The 25,000-nt window shown below is 38.9% G+C and overlaps 1 protein-coding gene and 1 pseudogene across 3 annotated transcripts in view; one reads left to right on the forward strand and one right to left on the reverse strand.

Moving 5' to 3' along the window:
- LOC138006196 (uncharacterized) overlaps positions 1-25,000 on the reverse strand; it is a 128,870-nt gene that overhangs the window by 32,262 nt on the left and 71,608 nt on the right. For all 3 annotated transcript variants that reach the window (XM_068852357.1, XM_068852359.1, XM_068852358.1), the window contains 7 exons: positions 24,579-24,598; positions 24,294-24,405; positions 12,652-12,680; positions 12,355-12,454; positions 3,939-3,976; positions 2,892-3,027; positions 2,035-2,214 (listed from right to left, as the gene is read on the reverse strand). In XM_068852357.1, the coding sequence (XP_068708458.1) occupies positions 2,035-2,214; positions 2,892-3,027; positions 3,939-3,976; positions 12,355-12,454; positions 12,652-12,680; positions 24,294-24,405; positions 24,579-24,598 (615 nt within the window). The remainder of the gene's footprint in view (positions 1-2,034; positions 2,215-2,891; positions 3,028-3,938; positions 3,977-12,354; positions 12,455-12,651; positions 12,681-24,293; positions 24,406-24,578; positions 24,599-25,000) is intronic.
- On the forward strand, positions 8,147-8,941 carry LOC138008437 (uncharacterized; annotated as a pseudogene).

Raw genomic sequence — 25,000 nt, forward strand, 5'->3', positions numbered from 1 at the left:
CCTCTTTGTTGCCAACTCCGCAAACTATTATAAAGGAGGTTAACCAGTTAATTTTCAATTTCTTATGGAAAGGTAAGGATAAGGTAACTAGATTGTCAACAATTAATACTTATGAAGAAGGAGGCTTGAAAATGACGGATTTAGATTCAATGATTAAAGGCCATGTTACACGAGGCAATTTTTCTTGCAACTCGCAACGCAACGATGACGAATAAAAAACCTTTCAAATTGCAGAGGGTATGTTACACGTTGGCAACTTCTTTCGCAACTTGCAACGCGTACAATAACAAATAAAATGGCGGACGCGCTAAGTCGCTGAAAGACGAGCTCTGATTGGCCCATTCTGACAAAATTGTGTTGCGAGTTGCAGAGGGGATGTCACACGCAAGCAACTTGTCTCGCAACATTGCGAAAAGTAGAGTGTCGTTGTACTTTTCTCGCAACTCGCAACGCAACAATTGCAGTTGCAAAATGGTGTTACACGTGAATTTTTTCTCGCAACTTGCAACGCAACGTTTGTTGCGTTGCGAGTTGCAAGAACAATTGCCTCGTGTAACATGGCCTTAAAGCGCTTCGACTAAGCTGGTTAAAGAGAGTTTTCAGCTCAAATAAAGGTACGTGGAAAACGTACCTTTGGTATATTCTAAAACACTATGGAGGTTTCCTTTTTTTTAGTTGTAATAACTTCTAAGTTTTATGAAGAACTAATACAATGGTGGTCAGAATTCCGAGACATGTTTGCAGAGGAAAAGGATTGGCGCTATATAATTTGGAACAACCAGGAAATACGAGTTAACAATAAACCAGTTTTCTATGAAAAGTATGCTACATTCGGAATCCATTGTGTCAACGACCTTCTCCTAGATCTTGATAACGTTCAATCTTTTACCAAAGCGAAAAATACATATGCGCTAGAGACAATAAAATGAGAGAGGTTTACAGTAAATGGACAATAGCATAGCATCCGGTTTAAGTAAATCGTAATTTATGTACAATTTTTTTGAAAGTATGTACTGTATAAGTCATTATTATATAATTATAATTTAAGGATTTGTATGTATGTATGTATGTATGTATGTATGTGTGTGTGTGTGTGTGTGTATGTATGTATGTATGTATGTATGTATGTATGTATGTATGTATGTATGTATGTATGTATGTATGTATGTATGTATGTAATGAATGTTCGTATGTAGTAAATAGAAAACGTCAATGTACATATAATCGCGAATTATAATTGTACAGTCTATTTATTGTTGGTAAAACGTTTGTATCTAAATGTAGCCTTTCACTGTACGTTGTGTTTTGAGAATTAATAAAGTGTATATAAAAATACTAATAATAATAAAAAAAATTAAAAAAAAAAAAGTTTTTGTGTGCGGACTGTAGTGCCTGCTACGTTGGCGAAACTACCCGGCATTTTTCCACGCGCGTACGTGAGCACATTTTCAGTGATAGGACCTCGCACATTTTTAAACATTTACAAAATTCTGAGCATTACCACACTTTGTGCTCTAATGACTGTTTCAGCATCCTAGATCACGCTTCCACCACCTTCCAACTTAAGATAAAAGAAGTCATTCACATTCAATGGGAAAAACCTACACTTAATCATCAACATTATCATGTTAACTTAAAACTTTCTTTGTAATATTTTACATTGTCATGTTTCCTTTTGTTCTTATAGTTAATTAACATTTTGGTTCACACTATATATTCAAATCTGTACTTTGTAATTTAAACTGAAGATGACAGAAGTTTCTGTCAAAACATGTTTTGACATGTGTTGTGTTGTTTCTCAAAATGTCGATATGTCTGGTACTATCCAAGTGTTTTTTACCTTTGTACTGCAAACATGCTGCAGTGCCCTCAGGGCTGCAAATTATATTTCTTTTATTTTAGCTTATTACAGGTCATTAGCTAATTTTAGCTTATAATGTACCACATTGTAGGTCATTGTAGATATTTGAAAACAAAAAAGATCACTTTTGATAACTTTTAATGTGCAACCCTTCAAATATTCTTTTCATTTACCTGAAACTGATTTGCACACTTCTGACCATTTGAGAAAGAAATCTGCTTGCTTTGCAGGATTCCTAACTATCTCCTTTAACATCTCAGTTGTTTCATCAAAATACTCGAAACATGTTATGCCGAGAAGCTCACCATTCTGAGTCATCACATTAACTTGCACAATGCCAGGTGAGGGACATCCTAAGAAAGGTTTAAACAAATAGGTGGCCAAACGGTTTAAACATGTTTTTTTTTCCTAAAACAAGTATCATTAACTCCAGATGTAAAGAATTGTGGGCCACCCAGTGTGCTTTGCTTATCGCCTCAGGAATCGTCAACACCTCGATCAATATGGCAGAATACAAGGTCCAGCCAAGCAAATTAATGCAATTTATACCAGCTGCAATGCTCACTGAAGTGTAAGATGGTAACAAAACAGGCTTTGAATAAAACTCAAAGATCAAAATTTTGCCAGTCAGGTGTTAAGCATTGAATACTGTAACATTTGCCAAAAGGTAAATTCAGTGGCCTCATCTTTGAAAAAGCTATGGGATTCAAGGAAAATTTGAGCACCAGACTTGTGAATTTCACTTGATAAACTGGTTTTTTGCATGAAATTTATCGTGAAATTCCCTCTACAGGAGGTGAATTTTCCTATAAAATACAAAGAACTGCGGGCTTTTCACAATTGCACAAATTCAGGTATCCCATTACTGTACTTGATTACGTCATAGATATAGCAAAGACATAAGTTTAAGATGGTTTGATTATAATAATACATCATTCAAGGGTTTCTTATGTTGTACAAACTGTATTTGAGGGAAGCATTCTAATGGAGTTCATAAAGTACATGTGCAGTTAAGGTGAATTTCACTTACGAGGAACAACCCCCAAGAACGCTTGATTGCCCAACTTTTCCAAATTGACAGTGGCTACACCACAAAATTCTGCCTTTCCAGAATTGACTCGACTAGGCAATGGCTCAGACAATGATATGACAAATAGATATTCACCCTAGCAAGATAACAGTCAATGTCAGAAAAATTGTCAGACTATACAAAACAAAGTTCAGCAAGTCTGATTATTGATGCCGAAACTTAATAGTGGGGTTCCACCAATATGTTACAATAGCATGAAATGGCTGCATTTTTATGAGAAGTCTGAATGCTTAACAGGATGCTTGGCAAACCATAGAGATATATTACTAGTCTTACAAAATTATAGGTTGCACACTTAGTAAGGGTAAAGTCTGCTACGAGCCTAGCCTAGAAGGCCCATCAGGCTGGCGCTTATCTCCGGTTTCTGTAGCATGAAGCGACTAGGAGTATTTTTACTCCCCTCTGAATGGGATGCCAGTCCATCGCAGGGTTACCCCCAGCATTAAATTCACCAGTACCCATTTATACACCTAGGTGGAGAGAGGCAACATGAGAGTAAAGTGTCTTGCCTAAGAACACAACACAATGTCCCCGGCCAGGACTAGAACCTGGACCATTCGATCTGGAGTTGAGCGCACTAACCATGAGGCCACCACGCCTCCCGCACACCTAGTACAAGGAGAGTAAAGGTCATGATATATTATGAATTGAATACCACATGCAAGTTCTGAAATAGTTTAGTTTCCTTGGGACTGAAGAAATCTGTACATAGTTTCAAAAAATTGTAAATAGCAATTTTTTCACGAATATCTTAACTGAGTCTGAAAGTTTGTGACATAAATTATCTTTCAAACTGCTCTTTGTAACATATCTTTCAATTCTAGCTATTTATGTTTAGTCTTCCAAGTTCTTTTGTCTATGTTCATGTACATACATCTTACATACATCGAACATACAGTTTACATATGTTTGAGTGGGTTCATCGGCCTTTCTGCTATTTAGTGCAACCCTTTGTAAACATACATGTAGAGTTTAATGACTTATTACCTTAAGTGGCCCTGATTGGGGTCTGATCAATTCTACCACTACAATAGAAAGTAAATTGAATCACTAGTACTTAATTGACAAACACATGAAAAATATCACTGTACATAACAACAAGTTTCAAATAGTAATTTTATAATCACTATAATAACAAACAAGCCATTAGGATTATCGAAGTTGCCATGTTAAAGTGTGACTTCTCTATAGTTAGTGTAAAAAAAAAAATTATCTCCACTGATGTCCAAGAGTTCTGTACAAGCTGTAAGTATGGTTTCAAGGTTGAAGTCAGGTGGTATCGGATAGGAGCAGACAAGGGCCAGTCAGAAAATCATGTAGCTAATCTTTCCCTTTCACTCACTGATTTCATTCTGTATACAGCTGTTTCGAGAAAGGTTGTCCAAAAGAAGCATAAAAGTGTACGCGACAATGCCGAAAGGCATTATGGTAAACTGTCAGTTTTTAGTCAACGAAAACATGACAGCAATGTTATAGAAAACGTCACCTCGAAATACATGCTCACTTACTGATATTGAGATATTTGAGTTTCAAAATTCACTCAAATGATTCAGGCCATGAATTAGTAACAAAGGGTAAGGATTCACAGAGAAAGCATGATTCTGACGACTGTAACCTTACTTATTTTATGTCATGTTTCGCAGGGAAAGTCAGAGAAATGTACCAAAAATCGTGGCGCACATGCAGAGCCATCGCTTTTGCTAATGAACCCTTTTGTTTTTGGACGTGTTTTGGCAACGTGATAGCGAGAGAGCTTCAACATAAGCCTGTGCCTACTGCCACTTCATCAACGCTATATCCTAAGAACTCTTTCATCGAAATAGCTTGCCCCCGTAGGTCTTCACTGAATGGTCGTGGCATCTTCGATTCTGGGCATTCTCTTCAAGTTAAATTTATTTTATTGAATATTTCCCATACCATCTTTCGGCATTGTCGCGAACGCTCTTACGCTTCTTTTGGACAACCTTTCCCTAAACAGCTGTATGTGCTTGTGCATCTCCATATCTATTTTAAATAAAATTGTGTGATTCAACAAAATATCCATAGGCCCCCCCTCCACCCCCAACGTATGGTCAATGGAAATTCCTTGGGGGTGGGAGGCTAAAGTGTAGAAATTTCCGAGGGGTATGGGGGAGGGGGGTGGCCACAAGAAGAATTTTCCACAGGGTTGTAAATGACACAATTGATCATATGAGACAGGGTTACCCTATTTGATGGAATGGTGGAACGGCTGAATTGTGGAATAAACGGAATATTCTAAAACACGGAATATATAGAATATTTTGAAACACGGAATATTCTAAAACGTGGGATGAGAGGAAAGTCTTTAAAAAGGATATAAATATTAGAACCAAAAGGTCGAGACAGCAGAAAGCAAATCATTATCTTTAAGAAAGTTACGACATTTTTTAATTTCGAAGACATGTTTCGATGTTACAAACATCATCGTCAGTTACAAAATATTTGAAAAACCGTTAGGATTATATAACAACTAGGCGAAACATGCATAATTAAATATGATTAAGTGACAAGAAATACATATTTGAGTGAGTTACAGAGTGTTAGAAAGAAGGTAGAGCCTAAAGCGTAAGTGTCAGGTTGACGTGATAAACTTGTTGGTTTAAATTAGGCTTTACCCAAATATGCATACCCTCCTTGAGTTTAAGTTGAAATTTAGTAGGGGCGGAATCAAGGATTTCGAAACAATCCGCAGAGCAAGATTGACGACAACGTTCTGAGCTTAGTAAATGTTTGAAGATGTGAGAGGACTTGTATGAAGAGAGATGTTCACGGACGCGTGTGGAAAAATGACGGCAAAAGATTTAAAAATGTGTTACAGAGAGGAGTTGAGTCCTGGACGATATGATTCCCCACTTCCGTTTTTGTGCCTCTCGGACTGTGCTGAAACATCGTAGGGGCACTTTCCCACACTCAGAGAAGGAAAAATGAAGAAAGACGATGGTCAGTGTCTCAATTGCCATAAGAGCATAATGCATGGCATCTGACAGGATGCGGCGATGCGGATCCGCATAATTCACTGAAATCCGCATCTTCCGCATAATTCCGATATTTTCCGCAAAAAACAGAAGAAATATCTGATATTAGTGATAAAGCAGCTCCTTAACATCCTCAAAAACATAAAAGCCGAAGAAATTGACTGTTTTGAAACGCTTATTTTCCTGAACATTGAAGAAAACACACCATTTCGTTCGCAAGATGAAAGTTCGTAAGAAAGATCGTAAGCAGTTTCCGCGCAATTTTTCGCCAATGAGCCTGGACACTAGTTTTTGTTCCTACAATGCTTTCCATTGGACGAGAAACAGTTACACTTCAGCAAATGACGTAACTGATAAGAAACTAAAGGCGCGTTCGATTGACGGTATTCCGGAATAGGATTACATGGAACTGATGAAATACAAGTTAAAAATCCTTCGTTTTTACGGAGATTCACATTATAAATGTCGAACCCCTGCTAAAATGCTATTTTAATCATATCTTTAATATCCTTGTTACTTCAAAACGCCAGAAATACCGTTTTGAATTCATCACTTCACGTATTCTTATTCCGGAATACGGTGAATCAAACGTACTTCAAGTCAATGATCGAGGGAATGGACCGCGCTCCAAAGGTATTACAATTTTGCTCCATTATCTCCAAATTGAAACAAAATTCATGATGAGAAACAAAATCATTTTTTATCGCTTTATTTATTTTACCAAAAGTTGCGGGAAAATCCCAACTGCTAACCCTTTTATTTCAACGGTGAAAGCTGGTCGCAAATTGATGACTCCTCCATGTAATTTAACCACAAAGGGCAAAAATTCAGTCACAAATGCGATTGTATTGGTTGCAATTTCGATTACGGATTTACCGTAAGCATGTAAATACATTGGACGAGCCTAATTATTAGTTTTATAACTTGTTTAAGTTTCCGCATAATCCGGTGTAATTTCCGCATAATCAACGCATGTTTCCGCATAATATGGCCAAAAATTTCCGCATAATCTTTAATTTTTTTCCGCATCCTATCAGAAGCCATGATAATGTATGACATGTTTCATGTTATCGTTTCTTTTGCAGGCTGATTTGCTACGCTGTTTATACACGATTTCCCTAGCAGATGCAGTCTCGTTCCCAGAGCTGCGATCCTTTTGGCCAAAAGGATTGCAGCTCTGGGAACGAGAAGATGTTTAGCAGAAGTTGTTATGATCGGTCACAGGCAGATCATCCTCTGTCAGTGTTGTTGTTGTTGTTATCGATCTGTACAAGAATAGATACATTTGTTGCGATTTGCACGGCAATTAAGTTTGAAAATAAATAATTCAATGAAAGATCAAGCAAAGTGTCAACTGAGTCCTGTGTTATGTTTTTTTGGTCGTTTCGAGCTGTTTTAGGCGTCACTATGCAAAATCTTTTCTTGACCGCCAGTTTAAGAGTCAAGAAAATTGACAAGGCAGGCAACACCGAGCCACCGGCCAGTGACCTCGTCTTGTTCAAGCCGGAACTGACGCCAAACCAGTAAAATTCTCACCTTAAAAACACTGGAACGGAAATTCCGAGCGGATGGGGGGATCTAATTGGAAGAACCATCCATGGGTGGGGTATGGATATTTTCTGGAATCACACATTACGTAAACATGTCTATACTGGTATTTCAATTTGCACATTGGCTGTCATTTAAATACTATCTATGCTCTAAAGCATTTTTGTTTCTACGACCACTGTGCAGCTTTTCATTTTCCTACTTAGTCTTCTTTTCCTTTTCTTGCTACTTTTGGTCATTGTGTTTATTTTTCGTAGGTATTTGATGTGTTGGTCAGCACTTGTCCATAACATATAGCAGACATGTTGTTGTAGTCAGCCATCTTGAATGTACAAGCTGCTCGAGACTTGGTGTTAGAAGTGGGAAAAAAACAATGGTGAATCTCAAAAGGCCAGAGCTCAAACTTGTGTGTAATGTAAGTAAAAATTTCAAGAACTGCAAAGTACGATTCAACGATTACTGCATTCAAGCCAACTACCGCGACCTCGCTAAGGATCCTGTAATGGAACGGTAGAGCAACTCACTACAAAAGTCCTCTGTTAGAAAATTCAGCTTTATGGACTGCTCTTCCAGGTAAGGACCTGAATCCGTCATCTGATATATAATTGAACCCCATATCCCAGATGAAGACAAAAAGAAACCCTGGGCTGGATGGATAAACTATGAGCCCACTACACAGGTACCACAGGTAGTTCACTTCAGACTGACCAATTCAAGCTCTGGACATCCTGAGCCACCTGCTAGTCCATACAAGAGAGGGAAGTAAACGTGAAGCACGCTGGCAGCCTATGTAGCTATGGTGAGCTAAGTGATGAACTTTGTAGAGACAAATTCATATTTGGCCTACATGTGGATAACATGAGAACTGAATTGCTTAAAACACACATAAAACCTGACAACTGTAAGAAGACTCTGTGCTATGTAGTTATGGCAGAAAGAGCTAAAGAGTCCACCAAGCAAGCAAACATATTAATTGCTGACTCGTCAAAAGGAATCACCAAAGACGTCCATTTGACAGGCCTCAGACACAGCCAGATGAAACTCCAAAGGGAGCCTGGAACATGTTTTTGGGGCGGTGACCGGCATGGACCACATCCATGGAAGGTATGTCCCACTAATAGAAAGACTCGCACCAATAGTGGAAGCAATGACCATTTTGCCTGGGTTTGCTTAGAACACCACAAACTTCAAACTACCAGTAACAGATTCAGTAGGAAACAGCAGCCCAGAGGCCAACACAGCTGCCAGAGACGTGATCCTCATATGAAAGCAGCCACCCCATCAAGAGATAGTTATCACACAGACATGTATACCACAGAAGAGGAGCAATATGACTTACCCCAAGGTCAGGCTTATGGTTACAAATACTCACTCGAAGCACAAGTACACAGCATTGCAGCAATCGGGCAGGCAAAACAATACTTTACAAACATATCACATATGTGAACATATCTGTTCACTTCCACGTTGATGAAAACGTTCAACCTGTTCAGATGCCAGTCCATAGAATACCAGTAGCGAAAAGAATGAAAGAGAAAGAAGTCTCAGACTCATACGTAAAGGAGGGAGTCCAAGTCAAAGTAAGTGAACCAACTCCATGGTGCTCAAATGAATTAACCAGAGAAACCCAAAAAAATTCAAAGTGTGCATTGACCCCAGCCAAACCGTGAACAAGGCTATCCAATGTCCAAAACACCAAATGCCTACGGTAAATGAACAGCTTCACAAACTAAGCGCAACAAAATGTTTCTCTCCGGTTGACATCAGAGAAGGCTTCCTCCATATCCCTCTCCATGAGGAGTCATCATGGATGACCACCATGCATATGTCATATGACAGACACAGATGGCTTTGTCTGCCCTTTGGTATTACCAGTGCAGCAGAATACTTTCAGATGAGGCTGACAATTGCATTAGAAGGCATGGATGGCATCATATGTATAGTGGAACTGGATGACAACCTGTTATTTTGGGAAGGCAACAACTTCATGGAAACTCCGAAAGCCCACGACAGAGGATTCGTTGCTTTAATGGAACGCTGCCAGCATAAAAAGATCAAGCTCAAAGCAAGCAAACTGCAGTTCAAGCTTAAAGAAGTCAAGTTTATGGGAACAATTATGTCAGATAAAGGAATAGAACCTGATCCAGACAAAGTAACAGCCATAACACACATGCCAACACCACAGAACAAGGAAGCACTCTTTTGATTCATATACACCGTCAACTATCTGTCACCCTTCTGTGCTAACCTGAGCTCAGTGATTCAATCCCTACGACTGCCCCCCCCCCCCCCCCCCAAGAAGCTGTACCCTTCATCTGCTCCACGGCTCACTACAGCAAAGTGAAGCAACTGATATCCTCAGCCCAAATCTTAGCCTATTATGATCTTCACAAGCCAGTTGTACTTCAGATGGATGCCAGTGATCACGCTCTTGGTGGTGCCCTTCTACAACCAAATGGGGATGGTAAACTACAACCGGCCGCCTTCGCATCCTCCAGCAAGACTCCCACAGAACAGTGCTACTTCCAAATAGGGAAGCAGTGCTTGAAAATCTGCCACTGTTTCCAGAAGGCGAGCCTGACATCAAAGTTCACACAGACCACCAGCCATTAGAAACCATAATGAAGAAACCACTTAATGCCTGCAAAGGATGCTTATGAGACTGCACCATTATCATTTCACCCTAAAATACAAGAGGGGCCAACTCTTCATTTGGCAGATACACTCACGAGCAGCCCTTCCCCATCCAGTCAGAGCAAAACTAATAAATTTTGATGTTTTTGGAATGGAAATGGAGTCCCAAATACAAGACCAGAATCCCAAGACTGACAGAGACCACCAAAGACCAGATTCATGAAGAGAAGAGCAAAAACACTGACAACTCTACATTATACAGTCAATGTTAATGGTTGGCCAGTAGACAAAGCAGTCATCTCTGAGTGATGCTATCCCAGTCTCTGCACAAGGAAATGCTTCGCAAAATCCACGCCAAACACTTTGGTGCAGAATCGAACATGTGGATGGCATGTGAAGTTCTCTTTTGGCCAGATATGTGACAGTCCATTCAAAACATGTCTGATGCATGTTACACCTGCGCCAATATGGCCACTCTGCACCAAAAGACCCAATACCTACCAGGTCATGGCAGACAGTCAGCCAAGATCTCTGTGAGCTTGAAATGCAAGGCTACCTATAAAGTCTCTGTCTGCCACTTCTCTGATTGGATTGAGGTCGACAAAATAGAAGATACCCATTCCTCAACAGTCACTGAGGGAACAAAAGGGCAATTTGCAAGATATGGTGTTCCAGCCATCTGCCACACTGACAACAGACCACATTTTATCACTGAAGACTACAGAAAGTTCTCAGTAGAATAGTACCACTTCGTCCCCTTACCATCCTAAAGATAATGGAAGAGCAAAAGCTGCTGTTCAGGTTGCACAATCCATGTTGAAAAAGGCTGATGACTTCCACAATGCTATGCTTATATACAGAAACACCCCACCTCAAGGCCACATGTACTCACCGGCTCAGCCTATGCTTTTACGACGAACCAGAACAACACTGCCAACTTTTGTCACCCACTATGCTAAACTTGAGAGTTGTTGGGGAGGAAATTTTAAAGAAATGACATGACAGCAAAGTGTACTATGACAAGTCAGTGAGTGTAGAGCAACAACCACTCAACATTGGTACCTATTCCTATGCCAAACCACCTCCACGCCAGTGTGGGAAACCGTGGATCTACATTGTATGGTGAAGTCATCAAGCACAACAACCCTAGGTCTTACACCTAATCCACACTCCTCAAGGAAGCACAATTTGAAGGAAAAAGGTCTAACCAAGACCTACTGCACCCCCTCCTGATTACCAGCCCCAGGCAGAAGTCAAAACAAGCACTTGTCAAACAAACACTTACCAGAAACCATCAAAGGAAGCCACGGAACAAACGTAGTCCTGTCCGCACCGTCCGAATCAGCCACAACAAAACCCTCAAGAGATCATGCTATCACTGACCCCTGTCAGTCTTCAAACCATACAACCTACACAGGTCAACTCACAGAACCCTATGGCTGCATCTCAAGCAGAAACACCAAACCCTGCACAACAATAGCCCCTGAAAGATGTGTGTGTTCCAGTCTAGCAGACCAGATCTAGAAGGCTAATCAAACCCCCCAAAAGACTGAAAAACTATGTCACTGGCTAGAAATCGACATTATAATTTTTTTTTTCTGAGTATCCACAAACAGACACTGAACAATTAACTTGCAGTTCTCTTATTGTATTGTTCATTGAATGTACATGTAGAATACCATCTTTTATATCCCTACATGTAGGTTTTATTTGTTTATTTTATTTTTTCCCAAAGGGGGGAGATGTTGGTCAGCGGTTGTCATGACATTGTATGTGGGAGACATGTTGTTGTAGTCAGCCATCTTGAATGTACAAGCTGTCAATAAAGGAAGTTTGTTGGGTCGCTAGTACTGGCCCTCAGACTTTTGCAAAAAAAAGCAAAACAAAATTAACTCTGAAAATCATGATCTTCTTAATGCAACTGTACTTGTTTCAATTGACACACATCCTGTGCATGGACCAACAAATCAAATAATGTGTATTTCTTACTTTTCAGTATGATCATATTTAACATAAACTTGCCCTTTTTTTCAATTTGCAGCCAAATTTTGGAAAAACACAAAGCAGGATGTACTGTATAAGGGCCAAAATTACTTATTTTCTCTTGTTGTAATCAAATTGGTCTGTCTTTAACTTGCCTAACAACATAAAACCCTTCACCTACAAAATGCTGTTAATACACTGTAGGAACCCTTGGTGAAAAAAACAGAAAACAAAAACACAACCTGAATGATTAAGGTCACAATCTTGAGATAATATGGTGTTGCGATCAGTAGCTGTTGTTGAACTGCTATCCTCTGTATGAGAATTCCTATTGCTGTCTGTCTATTAAGTGAGAAGAAGAAAATAAAGGCAAGATCAATCAAAATGTTACAGAATAATCCCTTTAAATTACAGCACCCAGCTGGTGGATTGGGGTTTTGATAATAATAATTACTAGCTTTGCAACTCTGTGATTCACAACTTGCATAGAGCTGCAAACTGTTTGAATTGTTCAAGGCTTATCTTCAGTTAATACTCACCCATATTTGCGCTGGCTGTACTGTACTTTCTGTTGAATTAAAGCAGAGTCAATAACGTTTAATATTTTATTGATATGCTTGCAGTTTTGGTAAAGCAAACTGCAGTATACAGCCCACTCAAACAACTACAGGTTGACAACCACATGACATAGACTTGGATCATGGGGGGCACCCAAATGGCTGACAAGAATAGGTTGGAATAGGGTACTGAATATATTGTTAGGTAAAGGTAAAGGTACACCTTATTTAATGTCAGAAGTTCCTTTACCCTCTAGAGGGTATTCTCCCCAGAAGCTGAAGGTGCGCTCATTCTACACCCCCCCTCTATCCATCAGTGCTGTTTTTGGTATGTATAAGTTATGTCAAAGGTATGGCTTGACAATACAATACAATACAATACAATACATACTTAATTGACCGCTCCCCATAGGGGCTTTTCAGGGCCAATGAAACAATCAATGAAACAACAGAACACAACAACAGCAACTGTTAAGAGTCCCAACTGGCTGGAGGCAAACCAGTTGGCTATTTACAAGTGCAGCTGGGAAGTTGAACCAGGGACTACCAGGAACAAATTCAACGAGTGGTCAGAGCGGGTCTTGAACCCGAGATCTCCGGATCTCAAGGCAAGCGCCCTAACACTGGGCCACACTGCCTCCTGTTACCTATAACATATTCGTCACATATCAAAAACATTCATATGACAAACCAAGAACATACTTTAGTCATGGCTTCTGATAGGATGCGGAAAAAAAATTAAAGATTATGCGGAAATTTTTGGCCATATTATGCGGAAACATGCATTGATTATGCGGAAACTTAAACAAGTTATAAAACTAATAATTAAGCCCGTCCAATGTATTTACATGCTTACGATAAATCCGTAATCGAAATTGCAACCAATACAATCGCATTTGTGACTGATTTTTTGCCCTTTGTGATTTATAAAATACATGGAGGAGTCATCAATTTGCGACCAGCTTTCACCGTTGAAATAAAAGGGTTAGCAACTTTTGGTAAAATAAATAAAGCGATAAAAAATTATTTTGGTTCTCATCATGAATTTTGCTTCAATTTGGAGATAATGGAGCAAAATTGTAATACCTTTGGAGCGCGATCCATTCCCTCGATCATTGACTTAAAGTGCGGTTGATTCACCCGTATTCCGGAATAAGAATACGTGAAGTGATGAATTCAAAACGGTATGTCTGGCGTTTTAAAGCAACAAGGATAATAAAGATATGTTTAAAATAGCATTTTCGCAGGTGTTCGACATTTCTAATGTGAATCTCCGTAAAAACAAAGGATTTCTAACTTGTATTCCATGTAATCCTATTCTGGAATACGGTCAATCGAACGCGCCGTTAGTTTCTTATCAGTTACGTCATTTGCTGAAGTGTAACTGTTTCTCGTCCAATGGAAAGCATTGTAGGAACAAAAACTAGTGTCCAGGCTCATTGGCGAAAAATTGCGCGGAAACTGCTTACGATCTTTCATCTTGCGAAGGAAATGGTGTGTTTTCTTCAATGTTCAGGAAAACAAGCGTTTCAAAACAGTCAATTTCTTCGGCTTTTATGTTTTTGAGGATGTTAAGGAGCTGATTTATCACTAATATCAGATATTTCTTCTGTTTTTTGCGGAAAATATCGGAATTATGCGGAAGATGCGGATTTCAGTGAATTATGCGGATCCGCATCGCCGCATCCTGTCAGATGCCATGTTTAGTCTGGTATGCAAGAGGTAGCTAGCTAGGTCAGTGATATATTTATGCTACCTCTGTTATACCAAAGATGTACCATTAAGTATCATTTTTGGAACAAATTTTATATCCCAAAAAGGTAGCCAAAACATACCACTTTGGAAGTACCTAAAACATACCTTAGCCACATATCTAAAATTATGTTTTTCATATGTCGACCATACCTCAAACATACCAATAAACTACCAAGAACATATCAAATTTGACATACCCAAAACATATCAGTCACATACCAAAAACATATATAGGACATACCATTGAAGTACATACTTATAAATTTGGTATACCAGAGCTAGGTCACTGATATGTTTATGCTACCTCTGACATACCAAAAACATACCATTAAGCATCATCTTTGGAACAAATTTTACCAAAACATACCACTTTGGAAGAACCTAAAACAATATATTACCTTGGCCACATAATTATCTAAAATTATGTTTTGGGTATGTCAACCATACCTCAAACACATCAATAAACTACCATGAACATATCAAATTTGACATAGCCAAAACATATCAGTCACATACCAAAAACATACATATGACATACCAAGTACATACTTTAAATTGTTATGCCAGAGGTAGGTCACTGATATGTTAATGCTACCTCTGACATACAAAAAATATACCATTAAGCATCATTTTTGGAACAAATTCATAGTTCCACAAAAATACCTAATGCATAGCACTTTGGAAGCTACTTCCTAAAAATACCTCAAAAACAAAGCTGAAAGTTATGTCTTGGATATGTTCACCATACCTAAAACATACCGTCACCATACCAAGAACATATAGCTGATTTGTAAGTCAAAAATACCATAAACATACATATACGGCACACTACCTTATGCGTGTACCAACCAGGAATAATTCATGCATTAATTGCTACATTTCTCATGTTCAGGGCTCCTTAAATTGTAAACTACAGTACAACAATCACAAGTGAGATACCTCATCATGTAAAACATTTATTTCACCAACAGGTCATTTATAGCTGCATTAATATGCAACCTTATAATTACATACTGGACACAGGTATATTAATGAAGCGGAAGTCAACTTGTATGATTTGTCTTTGTAATCTTCAGACTAAGATGAAGTAAAAATAGAACTTTTTAATTTAAAAATGGTCTATTACTTTAAATTTTTATCCTCCGTTACTACATAAACGAGATGCTTCCGTGAAGCATACACTGGGTTGCCTGTGGTACGTGTTACAGAAAATCAGAAGGCACTGAATTGTGTGGTATTGAAATACAGCATTCCAGTCTCCGAAGAATAACAAATAAAAGAGAAGCGAGAAACATTGGCTTCTGGGCTGACATGTTGATAATTTTCAAGTTCCCTCACAACTTCTTTTCACCACAAGTGTGCCCTCTGAGCATCTGAATGCTTTTAATACTAAAATTCACCGGAAGTTAAGCCCTTTCGGGCGGGGTTAGTTTTAGGATGGGAGACCAAAAACAGTAAACCCCTACTAAAACACAAGGATCTGACCGAAAATACTATTTACGCTAACAAATGCGAACTCAGCAAAGTACAGATTTTGTTAGCTTGCTTTATGCAAAACAAACATTGATGCAAAAGCAAATATCTATTGATACACAGTTTTAGAAAGAGCAGAAGGAAGTTTCCGGAACGGTCGATCGAGAGTAAAATATTTACGACATGAAAACAATATTAATTTTGAACCATGAATATAGAATATAAAAAGTTACGATCAGCGACAAACATTTTGGGAGATTTTTGCTACGTTCAAATAAATCGCAAAATCGAAAGTGACATGCCGGAATTCAGCGGGCGGCCGTGATTAAGTTACCGCGGCATGTTTACTCGCCAAACAGTGAAGTATCTGTGTCAAATGATGGCAAGATACCGGGTTTTTGTAAGTTTCTTTTTCTGTCAAGTGTTATAAAGTTTGACACTGAAATGAGCGAAGTCAAAACAAAGATCAACCCAACTCTTGTTTATGCAAAGTCAAAATTTACTCTCCAAGACGCGTACGACGTTATTTATCACCAGGTAATTTCATCATTTTGGAAATAGCAGCTACTTTATGATTCATCTGCGTCACAATTTTTCACTGATTTTGGGGCTCATTTTGTTGAAACTCAAGCACGCTTCCAACAGGCCTGTGAACCCTTCCTGCTTACAGAGCAATACTAAAAAACTTCTCCCATATCACATTTCCACCTTAAGCTCGAAAATTCAATACACAACATGATATTATAATTCACAAAGGCAGAAAATACCACAGAATCCTTTTCCAGCGAAAAATTTATTGAAACAAACAACATATTTGCTCTTAGAGGCGAAAACCTCTTCCTATTTCATTGCGTGCGTGAAGACAAGAAACTCAATCGTGTCAAATTACCATGTACTTCAGGTAAATACAGCTCACTTTGATTTCTGCTCGACGGGCGATAGATTGTTGTCGAAGTCCATTACTCGTCGCTTTTACGATTCCAGGTATTTGTTTTCACCGCCCGCCTAGTTTATCCAACTGACTTTTCATTATTGAGCTCCATAAGGGTATACTTTGTTTAAGATCCACTAAAACGCCATTTGCGTTACATGACTTTCGACGCCATTGCAGGTTAAGTTTATCATTCTACTGTGTCCACCAGAGAAGTCTACGTATTTCCACTACCCTCTCTATCCTAAGAAAATACGGGCAGAGGGCTCTATGCAGAAAGACACCACTTAGCAGGGGACTGACGGGCAAGACTTTTACCGACACGGAAAATAAAAAAAACGAGATGCTTCTGTGAAGCATACACTGGGTTGCCTGTGGTACGTGCTACAGAAAATCAGAAGGCACTGAATTGTGTGGTATTGAAATACAGCATTCCAGTCTCTGAAGAATAACAAATAAAAGAGAAGCGAGAAACATTGGCTTCTGGGCTGACATGTTGATAATTTTCAAGTTCCCTCACAACTTCTTTTTACCACAAGTGTGCCCTCTGAGCATCTGAAGGCTTTCTAATACTAAAGTTCACTGAAGTTAAGCCCTGCCGGGCGGGGTTAGTGTTTGGATGGGAGACCAAAATAACGTACCCCTCCTAAAAAAGAAGCATCGGACCGAAAATACTATTAACTCTAACAAATGCGAACTCAGCAAGGTACAAATCTTTTTAGCTTGCTTTATGCAAAACAAATATTGATGAAAAAGCAAATAACTATCGATACACAGTTTTCAGAAACCGGACGGTCGATCGAGAATAAAATATTTACGACATCAAAACAACATTAATTTTGAACCGTGAATATAGAATATAAAAAGTTACGATCAGCGACAAACATTTTGGGAGATTTTTGCTACGTTCAAGTAAATTGCAAAATCGAAAGTGACTTGGCCGGAATTCAGCGGGCGCCGTGATTAAGTTACCGCTGTATGTTTACTCGCCAAACAGTGAAGCATCTGTGTCAAATGATGGCAAGATACCGGGTTTTTGTAAGTTTCTTTTTCTGTCAAGTGTTAAAAAGTTTGACAATGAAATGAGCGAAGTCAAAACAAAGATCACAATCGCCCAACTCTTATTTATGCAAAGTCAAAATTTACTCTCCAAGACACGTACGACGTTATTTATCACCAGGTAATTCCATCATTTTGGAAATAGCAGCTACTTTATTATTCATCTGCGTCACAAGTTTTCACTGATTTTGGGGCTCATTTTGTTGAAACTCAAGCACGCTTCCAACAGGCCTGTGAACCCTTCCTGCTTACAGAGCAATACTAAAAAACTTCTCCCATATCACATTTCAACCTTAAGCTCGAAAATTCAATACACAACATGATATTATAATTCACAAAGGCAGAAAATACCACAGAATCCTTTTCCAGCGAAAATTTTATTGAAACAAACAACATATTTGCTCTTAGAGGCGAAAACCTCTTCCTATTTCATTGCGTGCGTGAAGACAAGAAACTCAATTGTGTCAAATTACCATGTACTTCAGGTAAATACTGCTCACTTTGATTTCGTCTCGACGGGCGATAGATTGTTGTCGAGGTCCAGTACTCGTCGCTTTTGAGATTCATGCCTAGTTTATCCAACTGACTTTCCATTATTGAGCTCCATAAGGGTATATTTTGTTTAAGGATCCACTAAAACGCCATTCGCGTTGCATGACTTTCGACGCCATTGCAGGCTAAGTTAATGATTCTACTGTGTCCACCAGAGAAATCTACGCAGTTCCACTACCCTCTCGATCCTAAGAAAATACGCCCAGAAGGCTCTATACACAAAGACACCACTTACCAGGGGAGTGACAGGCAAGACTTTTACCGACACGGAAAAAAAAAAAACTAAAAAAAAGAAAAAAAAGAAAACAAACAAACTAAACGAAGACCTCGACTGGGTTTGCCTTATAAGGCAACCCAGTAAAAATAATAATCTACCCATTTTCCGACTGGGATGCCTACGGCAACCCAGTAAATAGCTGGAACTTTCTTGGACAAGGTCAGGAAAATCAAGAAGAATTATATTAGCTTTAAATAACTGTGCACATGTGAAACACGTGAAACAAGGTTATAATGTATCTCGCTCCTGTAAAATAATATTCCAGCAACTAAAAAAAAATATATATATATATATATTAGAGCAGTTTTCAAATGAGTGTTGTAAAACCAAAACCAAAGTAATTACTTTGGCCAATCAAAAAGGACTGGGAAAATCCAGTAAACCAATCAAAACTCGAAGTAATTATGGGTAGCCGTCACAAAGCGCAGGAAAATGTGCACGCGCAAGCCACGGGTTTTTTCCGAGTTCCCAGTGGGTTCAATTGTAACACCTTTCATTTAATATGTGTTAAAACATTTTCTCACATTCACTCACTTTGATGGTTGGTTGGCCACATCATTCAATGATGCTCTCAATGTGACTGCGCAATGCAGTTATGAGCTATGCAGTCAGTGGATATTTGACTCCGTGGCTGCGTGATGCAGCTCGAGTCAAATACCCACATTTCACCCTTGCTCACCATAGAGTCTCCAGTAGCTCAGTGGTAAGAGCATCCGTACTAGATCACGGAGGGTCGTGGGTTCGAATCCCACCTGGGGCTCGGATTTTTTCCGAGTTCCCAGTGGGTTCAATTGTAACACCTTTCATTTAATATGTGTTAAAATATTCTCTCACATTCGCTGATTTAGAATAATCATTTTTTTAGAGTTATGGTTGGTGTGTATATCCATGAGATCCTTGCCGAAGTTTAAATGAAACCGCCAAAACCGCCGTAGCCTGTTCCAGGCTCTCAGATAGTCGAGAAAACGAAAAGAACTGCGTGTGAAAAGCGAGTGGGGGCTTGGGTCGAGGCGAGGCGGGAGAGCCTGTAAGCATCTCTTTAAATTCTTCATTCCGGTATACCAGCTCCTGGTATACCCTCTGATTGGTCAATTTTGACAGTTTACATCAACACTTTCGTAATCTTTTTGATTCACGCGCGGAGCACGCAAGAAAGAGGTCAATTCTGTCGCCGAGTGTCTTGAAGTATTCCCAAACGTACAAGCCCTCAGATTCGAGCAAAAGTTGTGTCTGTTCGACTTTAATAAGTCGAAAAAACGATCCGTTTGCAATGCTTCCAACTGGTTTTGGTAAAAGCATAAATTTTCAGTTACTGCCGCGCGTTGCGAAAGCGCTTCAATGTTGTGATAGGACATCTCTCCACAACGCTTACAATATAGCATCACCGGGTACGATATATAGTGTATATAGTTCGCATTTGACACAACTATTATGTCCCATGCACGCCACAATTGTTAGCATTCAACGGCGCTCTCTGAAAACTCTGACGAACGAGAAAAATACAATATTTTGTTATTCTTTCTTATGCAAATACTTGGCTGCGTATTCGAATTCACCAGCTATGGTCAATTAAATTTCTGCCTTCATCGCCGTCGAAAAAATGAGAGCAAAAAGAAAAAACCACTTTAAAAGAGCGCAAAAATTTGCCGAAAACAGGCTTGTATTTCCGTTACAAAAATTAGGTTTTATCAACGGAGTTGATAATGTAAATTGGCCACCGTACAGAGATCCTTTCATTTGTATTTCCGTTGTATGTCTTAAAGCTTTAAAAGATCAAGCGATTTCAGGAAGCGAAGGCGATGGCTACGTGCGCGTGTCTGTATACTGCAAATGCAATTGAACCCATCCACATGAAATATCAATCTTTCACATTCATTATCGGTTGTCCTGTTGCATCAGAGCTGAAGTTTATTGATGAGACCATCTTATCATCTAGGCCAGAAACTTCAATGGTCGGGTTTCTGTTTTCCTTGAAAAAGTCAACAGAGCGTCTGGAACTCGCAGCTTTCGAACTGGTCGTGTCTTTTGGTCGAATTTGCTAAATCTCCCGTCGGTGATTTCCTTGACACTCGTTTCCCGGTTGCTTTGACAATGCCTTCGTTCGCGTAAAGTTATTTTCCTAAAAGTGCCTTAAATTCTGGCTAACATACTCGCACAAGTGAGAATTAACGCATCACCAAGTCGTGAGTTGAACTCACGACCTCCCGCGTGACAGCCCGGTGCTCAACCGACTGAGCCACCGGTGTGCGTTCTTATACTCATGATACATTGAAGGAAAGTGAAGAGGATTCCGGGCGAATTTGTCCTCAAACAAATGTGGAAAGATACAGGTGTGGATTGACAGGATAAAGTGGTGACTTGGAGTGTGTAATTCTCAAGAGTTATGCTTCATGTTCCTTTGAAATGAGGCCGATCATCAGCTCATCAAACATTTTATAATAAGGTAATCCATACACCGTATTCAAAAATGTCAGACACGCGGAACGACCTAGGTTCTAATACACGAAAGTGAGGTTTGGTAGGCCGTATTTCAGTCTGGAAAATTTTAGTAGCAGCTATCAGCAGATTTATGTTATACGATATTCCGGTCTTATCAGAGCTAAATCCTCCGAAAATGGCATCCTCAAGTAGTACAGTGAATGACTCAGTTATTCTTACCAAAGATGACATTCCCGGAGCCTCGTTAGCTGGGCTGAATCCTTCTTCGCTGAAGAATGAAGAGTTGTGGTTTTGGTTGCGCGATGCGGTGTCGTGGGGATTCCCTTAAACTTTGCTTGTAAAACGGTAATCACAAGGCTTTGATTTTAAATAGTAGTTTAACAAGTTTATCTGTTACCCGTTTTTTTTTTTTTTAATGCGCTTTGCGGAGTGGAGGAATATGTGAAAAGTGGACGCGATCAAATGGTGATAGATCCTGATCCGGACAAAATTTACACCAAAAGAAAAAAGAGGAAATTATGAATGTTATGAGCTGCACTCCTTCGTCATCACCCAGCGTGAAATACCCAAGTGATGGCTGGGGAAAATCTCTAGAAAGGATGCCTTCATTCACTCGCATTGACTTCCTTGAAAAAAAATTCAGGGCACTTGAGTGGCGATTGTTTTGCTTCGAGAATATTTCAAAAAATGATTCTTAACGGCCTGGAACCAGTGGAGAAAACATTCAATATTTGTCCTCTGCAAGAGACGACATTCAGGCTGGTCATAGTGAACATTTGAAGTGAAACAATCGTTGAAAACCATAGATGAATTTTTTTCTTACATTGCGTCGCCTCAGACAAGGCTTCGCCGAAATACACTCGGCTCAGTTTTTTAACGTAACCCAGTCAATTGTAAGCAGAATTTTTATATCTTGGATCAATTTTATTCACTTGAAACTAGGACAGATAAATATCTGGCCATCTAGAGAACTTGTGGATGAGACACAATTCAAAATACATGTGATGTATCAACAAAGTGAAAAAAATCCTGTTGTATAATTTAATTCGATTTATTATTTTTCAAGGTTAGTTTTCACTTTGTAGATACATCTCATTACTTTGAATTGAAAATCCATTGTTATTATCACTACAACAGTAATGCATGACTTTGACAATTATCAGGGTATTTCAATCTTCCAATGTTGTTGCTGTACACCATGTTTCTTTCAAAGGAGACTTACTTAACTCCCAGATATTAATATCCATTTCAACACAAATAATTAAATACTGTATACATGTGCCCTGGTTCATTTTTCCAAACAAAATATTGTTTGTTGTCTGACATTGATATCATCTGGTAAAACATTAAATTCATACAAAGCCTTCATCATTTTCAAATTAGGAAATCCTGTGTAAAAGGTAATTATTATAAGAGAATCATTTTTTGAAATATTCTCGAAGCAAAACAATCGCCACTCAAGTGCCCTGAATTTTTTCTCAAGGAAGTCAATGCGAGTGAATGAAGGCATCCTTTCTAGAGATTTTCCCCAGCCATCACTTGTGTATTTCACGCTGGGTGATGACGAAGGAGTGCAGCTCATAACATTCATAATCCTCTTTTTTCTTTTGGTGTAAATTTTGTCCGGATCAGGATCTATCACCATTTGATTGCGTCCACTTTTCAAGTATTCCTCTACCCCGCAAAGTGCACTTTTTTTAAAAAGGGGTAACTGATAAACCTGTTAAACTACTATTTAAAATTAAAGCTTTGTGATTACCATTTTACAAGCAAAGTTTAAGGTAATCCCCACGACACCGCATCGCGCAACCAAAACTGCAACTCTTCATTCTTCAGCGAAGAATAGCCCAGCTAACGAGGCTCCGGGAATGTCATCTTTGGAAAGAATAAATGAGTCATTCACTGTACTGCTTGAGGACGCCATTTTCGGAGGATTTAGCCCTGATAAGACCGGAATATCGTATAACATAAATCTGCTGACAGCTGTTACTAAAATTTTCCAGACTGAAATACGGCCTACCAAACCTCGCTTTCATGTATTAGAACCTAGGTCGTTCCGCGTGTCCGCGTGTCCGCCACTTTTTGAATACGGTGTATTGATGATATTTGTCACAGTCTATAGAATGCCCAGAATAAAAGCTTTCATTTTCATTTATCTGCGTGACGAGTGATTTTATGGTCAAAGTTTGGCCCCTTTAAAGGACACTGCTTAAGCTAAGTAAAGTGAGAAATATTAGAACAGTGTCTGAGTTTTAACTCGACAAATATCACATTAACATTCAGACTTTGAATAAGACCAAATCTTGTTATATTTAAGGTTGAACTTAGGCTCATTTTTTAAATTAATTTTGGTATCTCTTGAAGCTATGGTTTTGGTATAAATTATTATTAAAGATCGATTTTGAACTACTTTTTTGGTATGTCATGTCTCTAAGATTTGAGCTACTTCTCTGATGTCTCCGAAAGATATGTTTTTGGTATGTCATTTCTCCGTAAGATTTGAGCTACTTTTCTGATATCGTGGAAAGATGTGTTTTTGGTATGTCATTTCTCCCAGAGCTTTCAAGGCACTTTTTCGGTTGTCCTGAGAGAAATGACATACTGAAAACATACCTTACAGACATACCAAAAAGGTAGGTACATTATATAATCCATGTTTTTTAAGATATGTAGCTACCTTTTTGGTATGTCTGTAAGGTATGTTTTCAGTATGTCATTTCTCTCTTAACAACTTACCTACCTTTATAATATGTCACTAAGATATGTTTTAGGTATGTAATGCCGTTTTAAAAAAGTACGTGTTTGGTATGTTTTTAATGTATGTTTTAGGTATGTTTTGAGAAAGACATACCTAAAACATACTAGAGCCACACAGAACATACCTCAGACATACCTCAAGACAAACCAAAAACATACCCAAAATTTAGTGTGGGGCGATTTTAGGGCATTTAAAGCTACCTGAAGCTACACAGAATGGAAAGAAGTTGAAGCAAGGATGTGAGGTCATTAGGGATCAAACTCTCAACCTCTTGCAGAGAAAGGCTGTGCACTAACCAACTGGGCAAATAATCCTTATTCCTCCTGTTAGGGCACAGTACGAACCCTTAATGACAAATTAGCAAAAAACAAGAATACCACCTGGATGATCAAGGTCACAATCTTGAGATCTAGCTTGAGATATGGTGATGCGATCAGCAGCTCTTGTTAAACTGCCATCCTCTGTATGAGAAGTCCCATAAATGCAGTATAACTATTAAGTGAGAAGAAGAAGAAAATAAATGCAAAATCAAATCAAGAGGTTACAAGGTAATCCTTTGAAATTAATAAGGCACCCAGCTGGTGGAGTGGAGGATTAATTGGCTTGCAACTCCATGTTAGAGTTGCAATGACTTGTGTTTGAATGATAATAAAATTGGTACTCACCCCTACTTGCTCTTGCTGAACTGTTGAATAAGCAGACATAAGCTTTTATTATTTTGGGATTAATGTGTTTGTTTTGATTATATTACAAGCCCACTCAAATAAGCACGGGTTGACAACCTCATAAAATAAACTTGGATCATAAACAACTAATGAGAGGGGCACCCAAATGGCTGTCAAGAATTCAATAGGATTGAAACCTTATAAAATTAGATAGCAAAACTGTTGACAAAGAAATTAAAGTCTGCTGGACAAAAAAAAATCCATGTCGACATTTGTGATAGGCCCATCAAATGAAAAGTTACAGTACTGGGCAAAAGTAACATGGAAGGGGGGAGGGGGGAGGAGGGTACTGCCATATACGGGTGATAATTATAGGAATGTGCCGCCGTGAAGGGTATGGTATTCAAGCAGTTACTAGATCT

The sequence above is a fragment of the Montipora foliosa genome, chromosome 6 (genome assembly GCF_036669935.1).
Source record: "Montipora foliosa isolate CH-2021 chromosome 6, ASM3666993v2, whole genome shotgun sequence".
Taxonomy (NCBI): Eukaryota; Metazoa; Cnidaria; class Anthozoa; order Scleractinia; family Acroporidae; genus Montipora; species Montipora foliosa.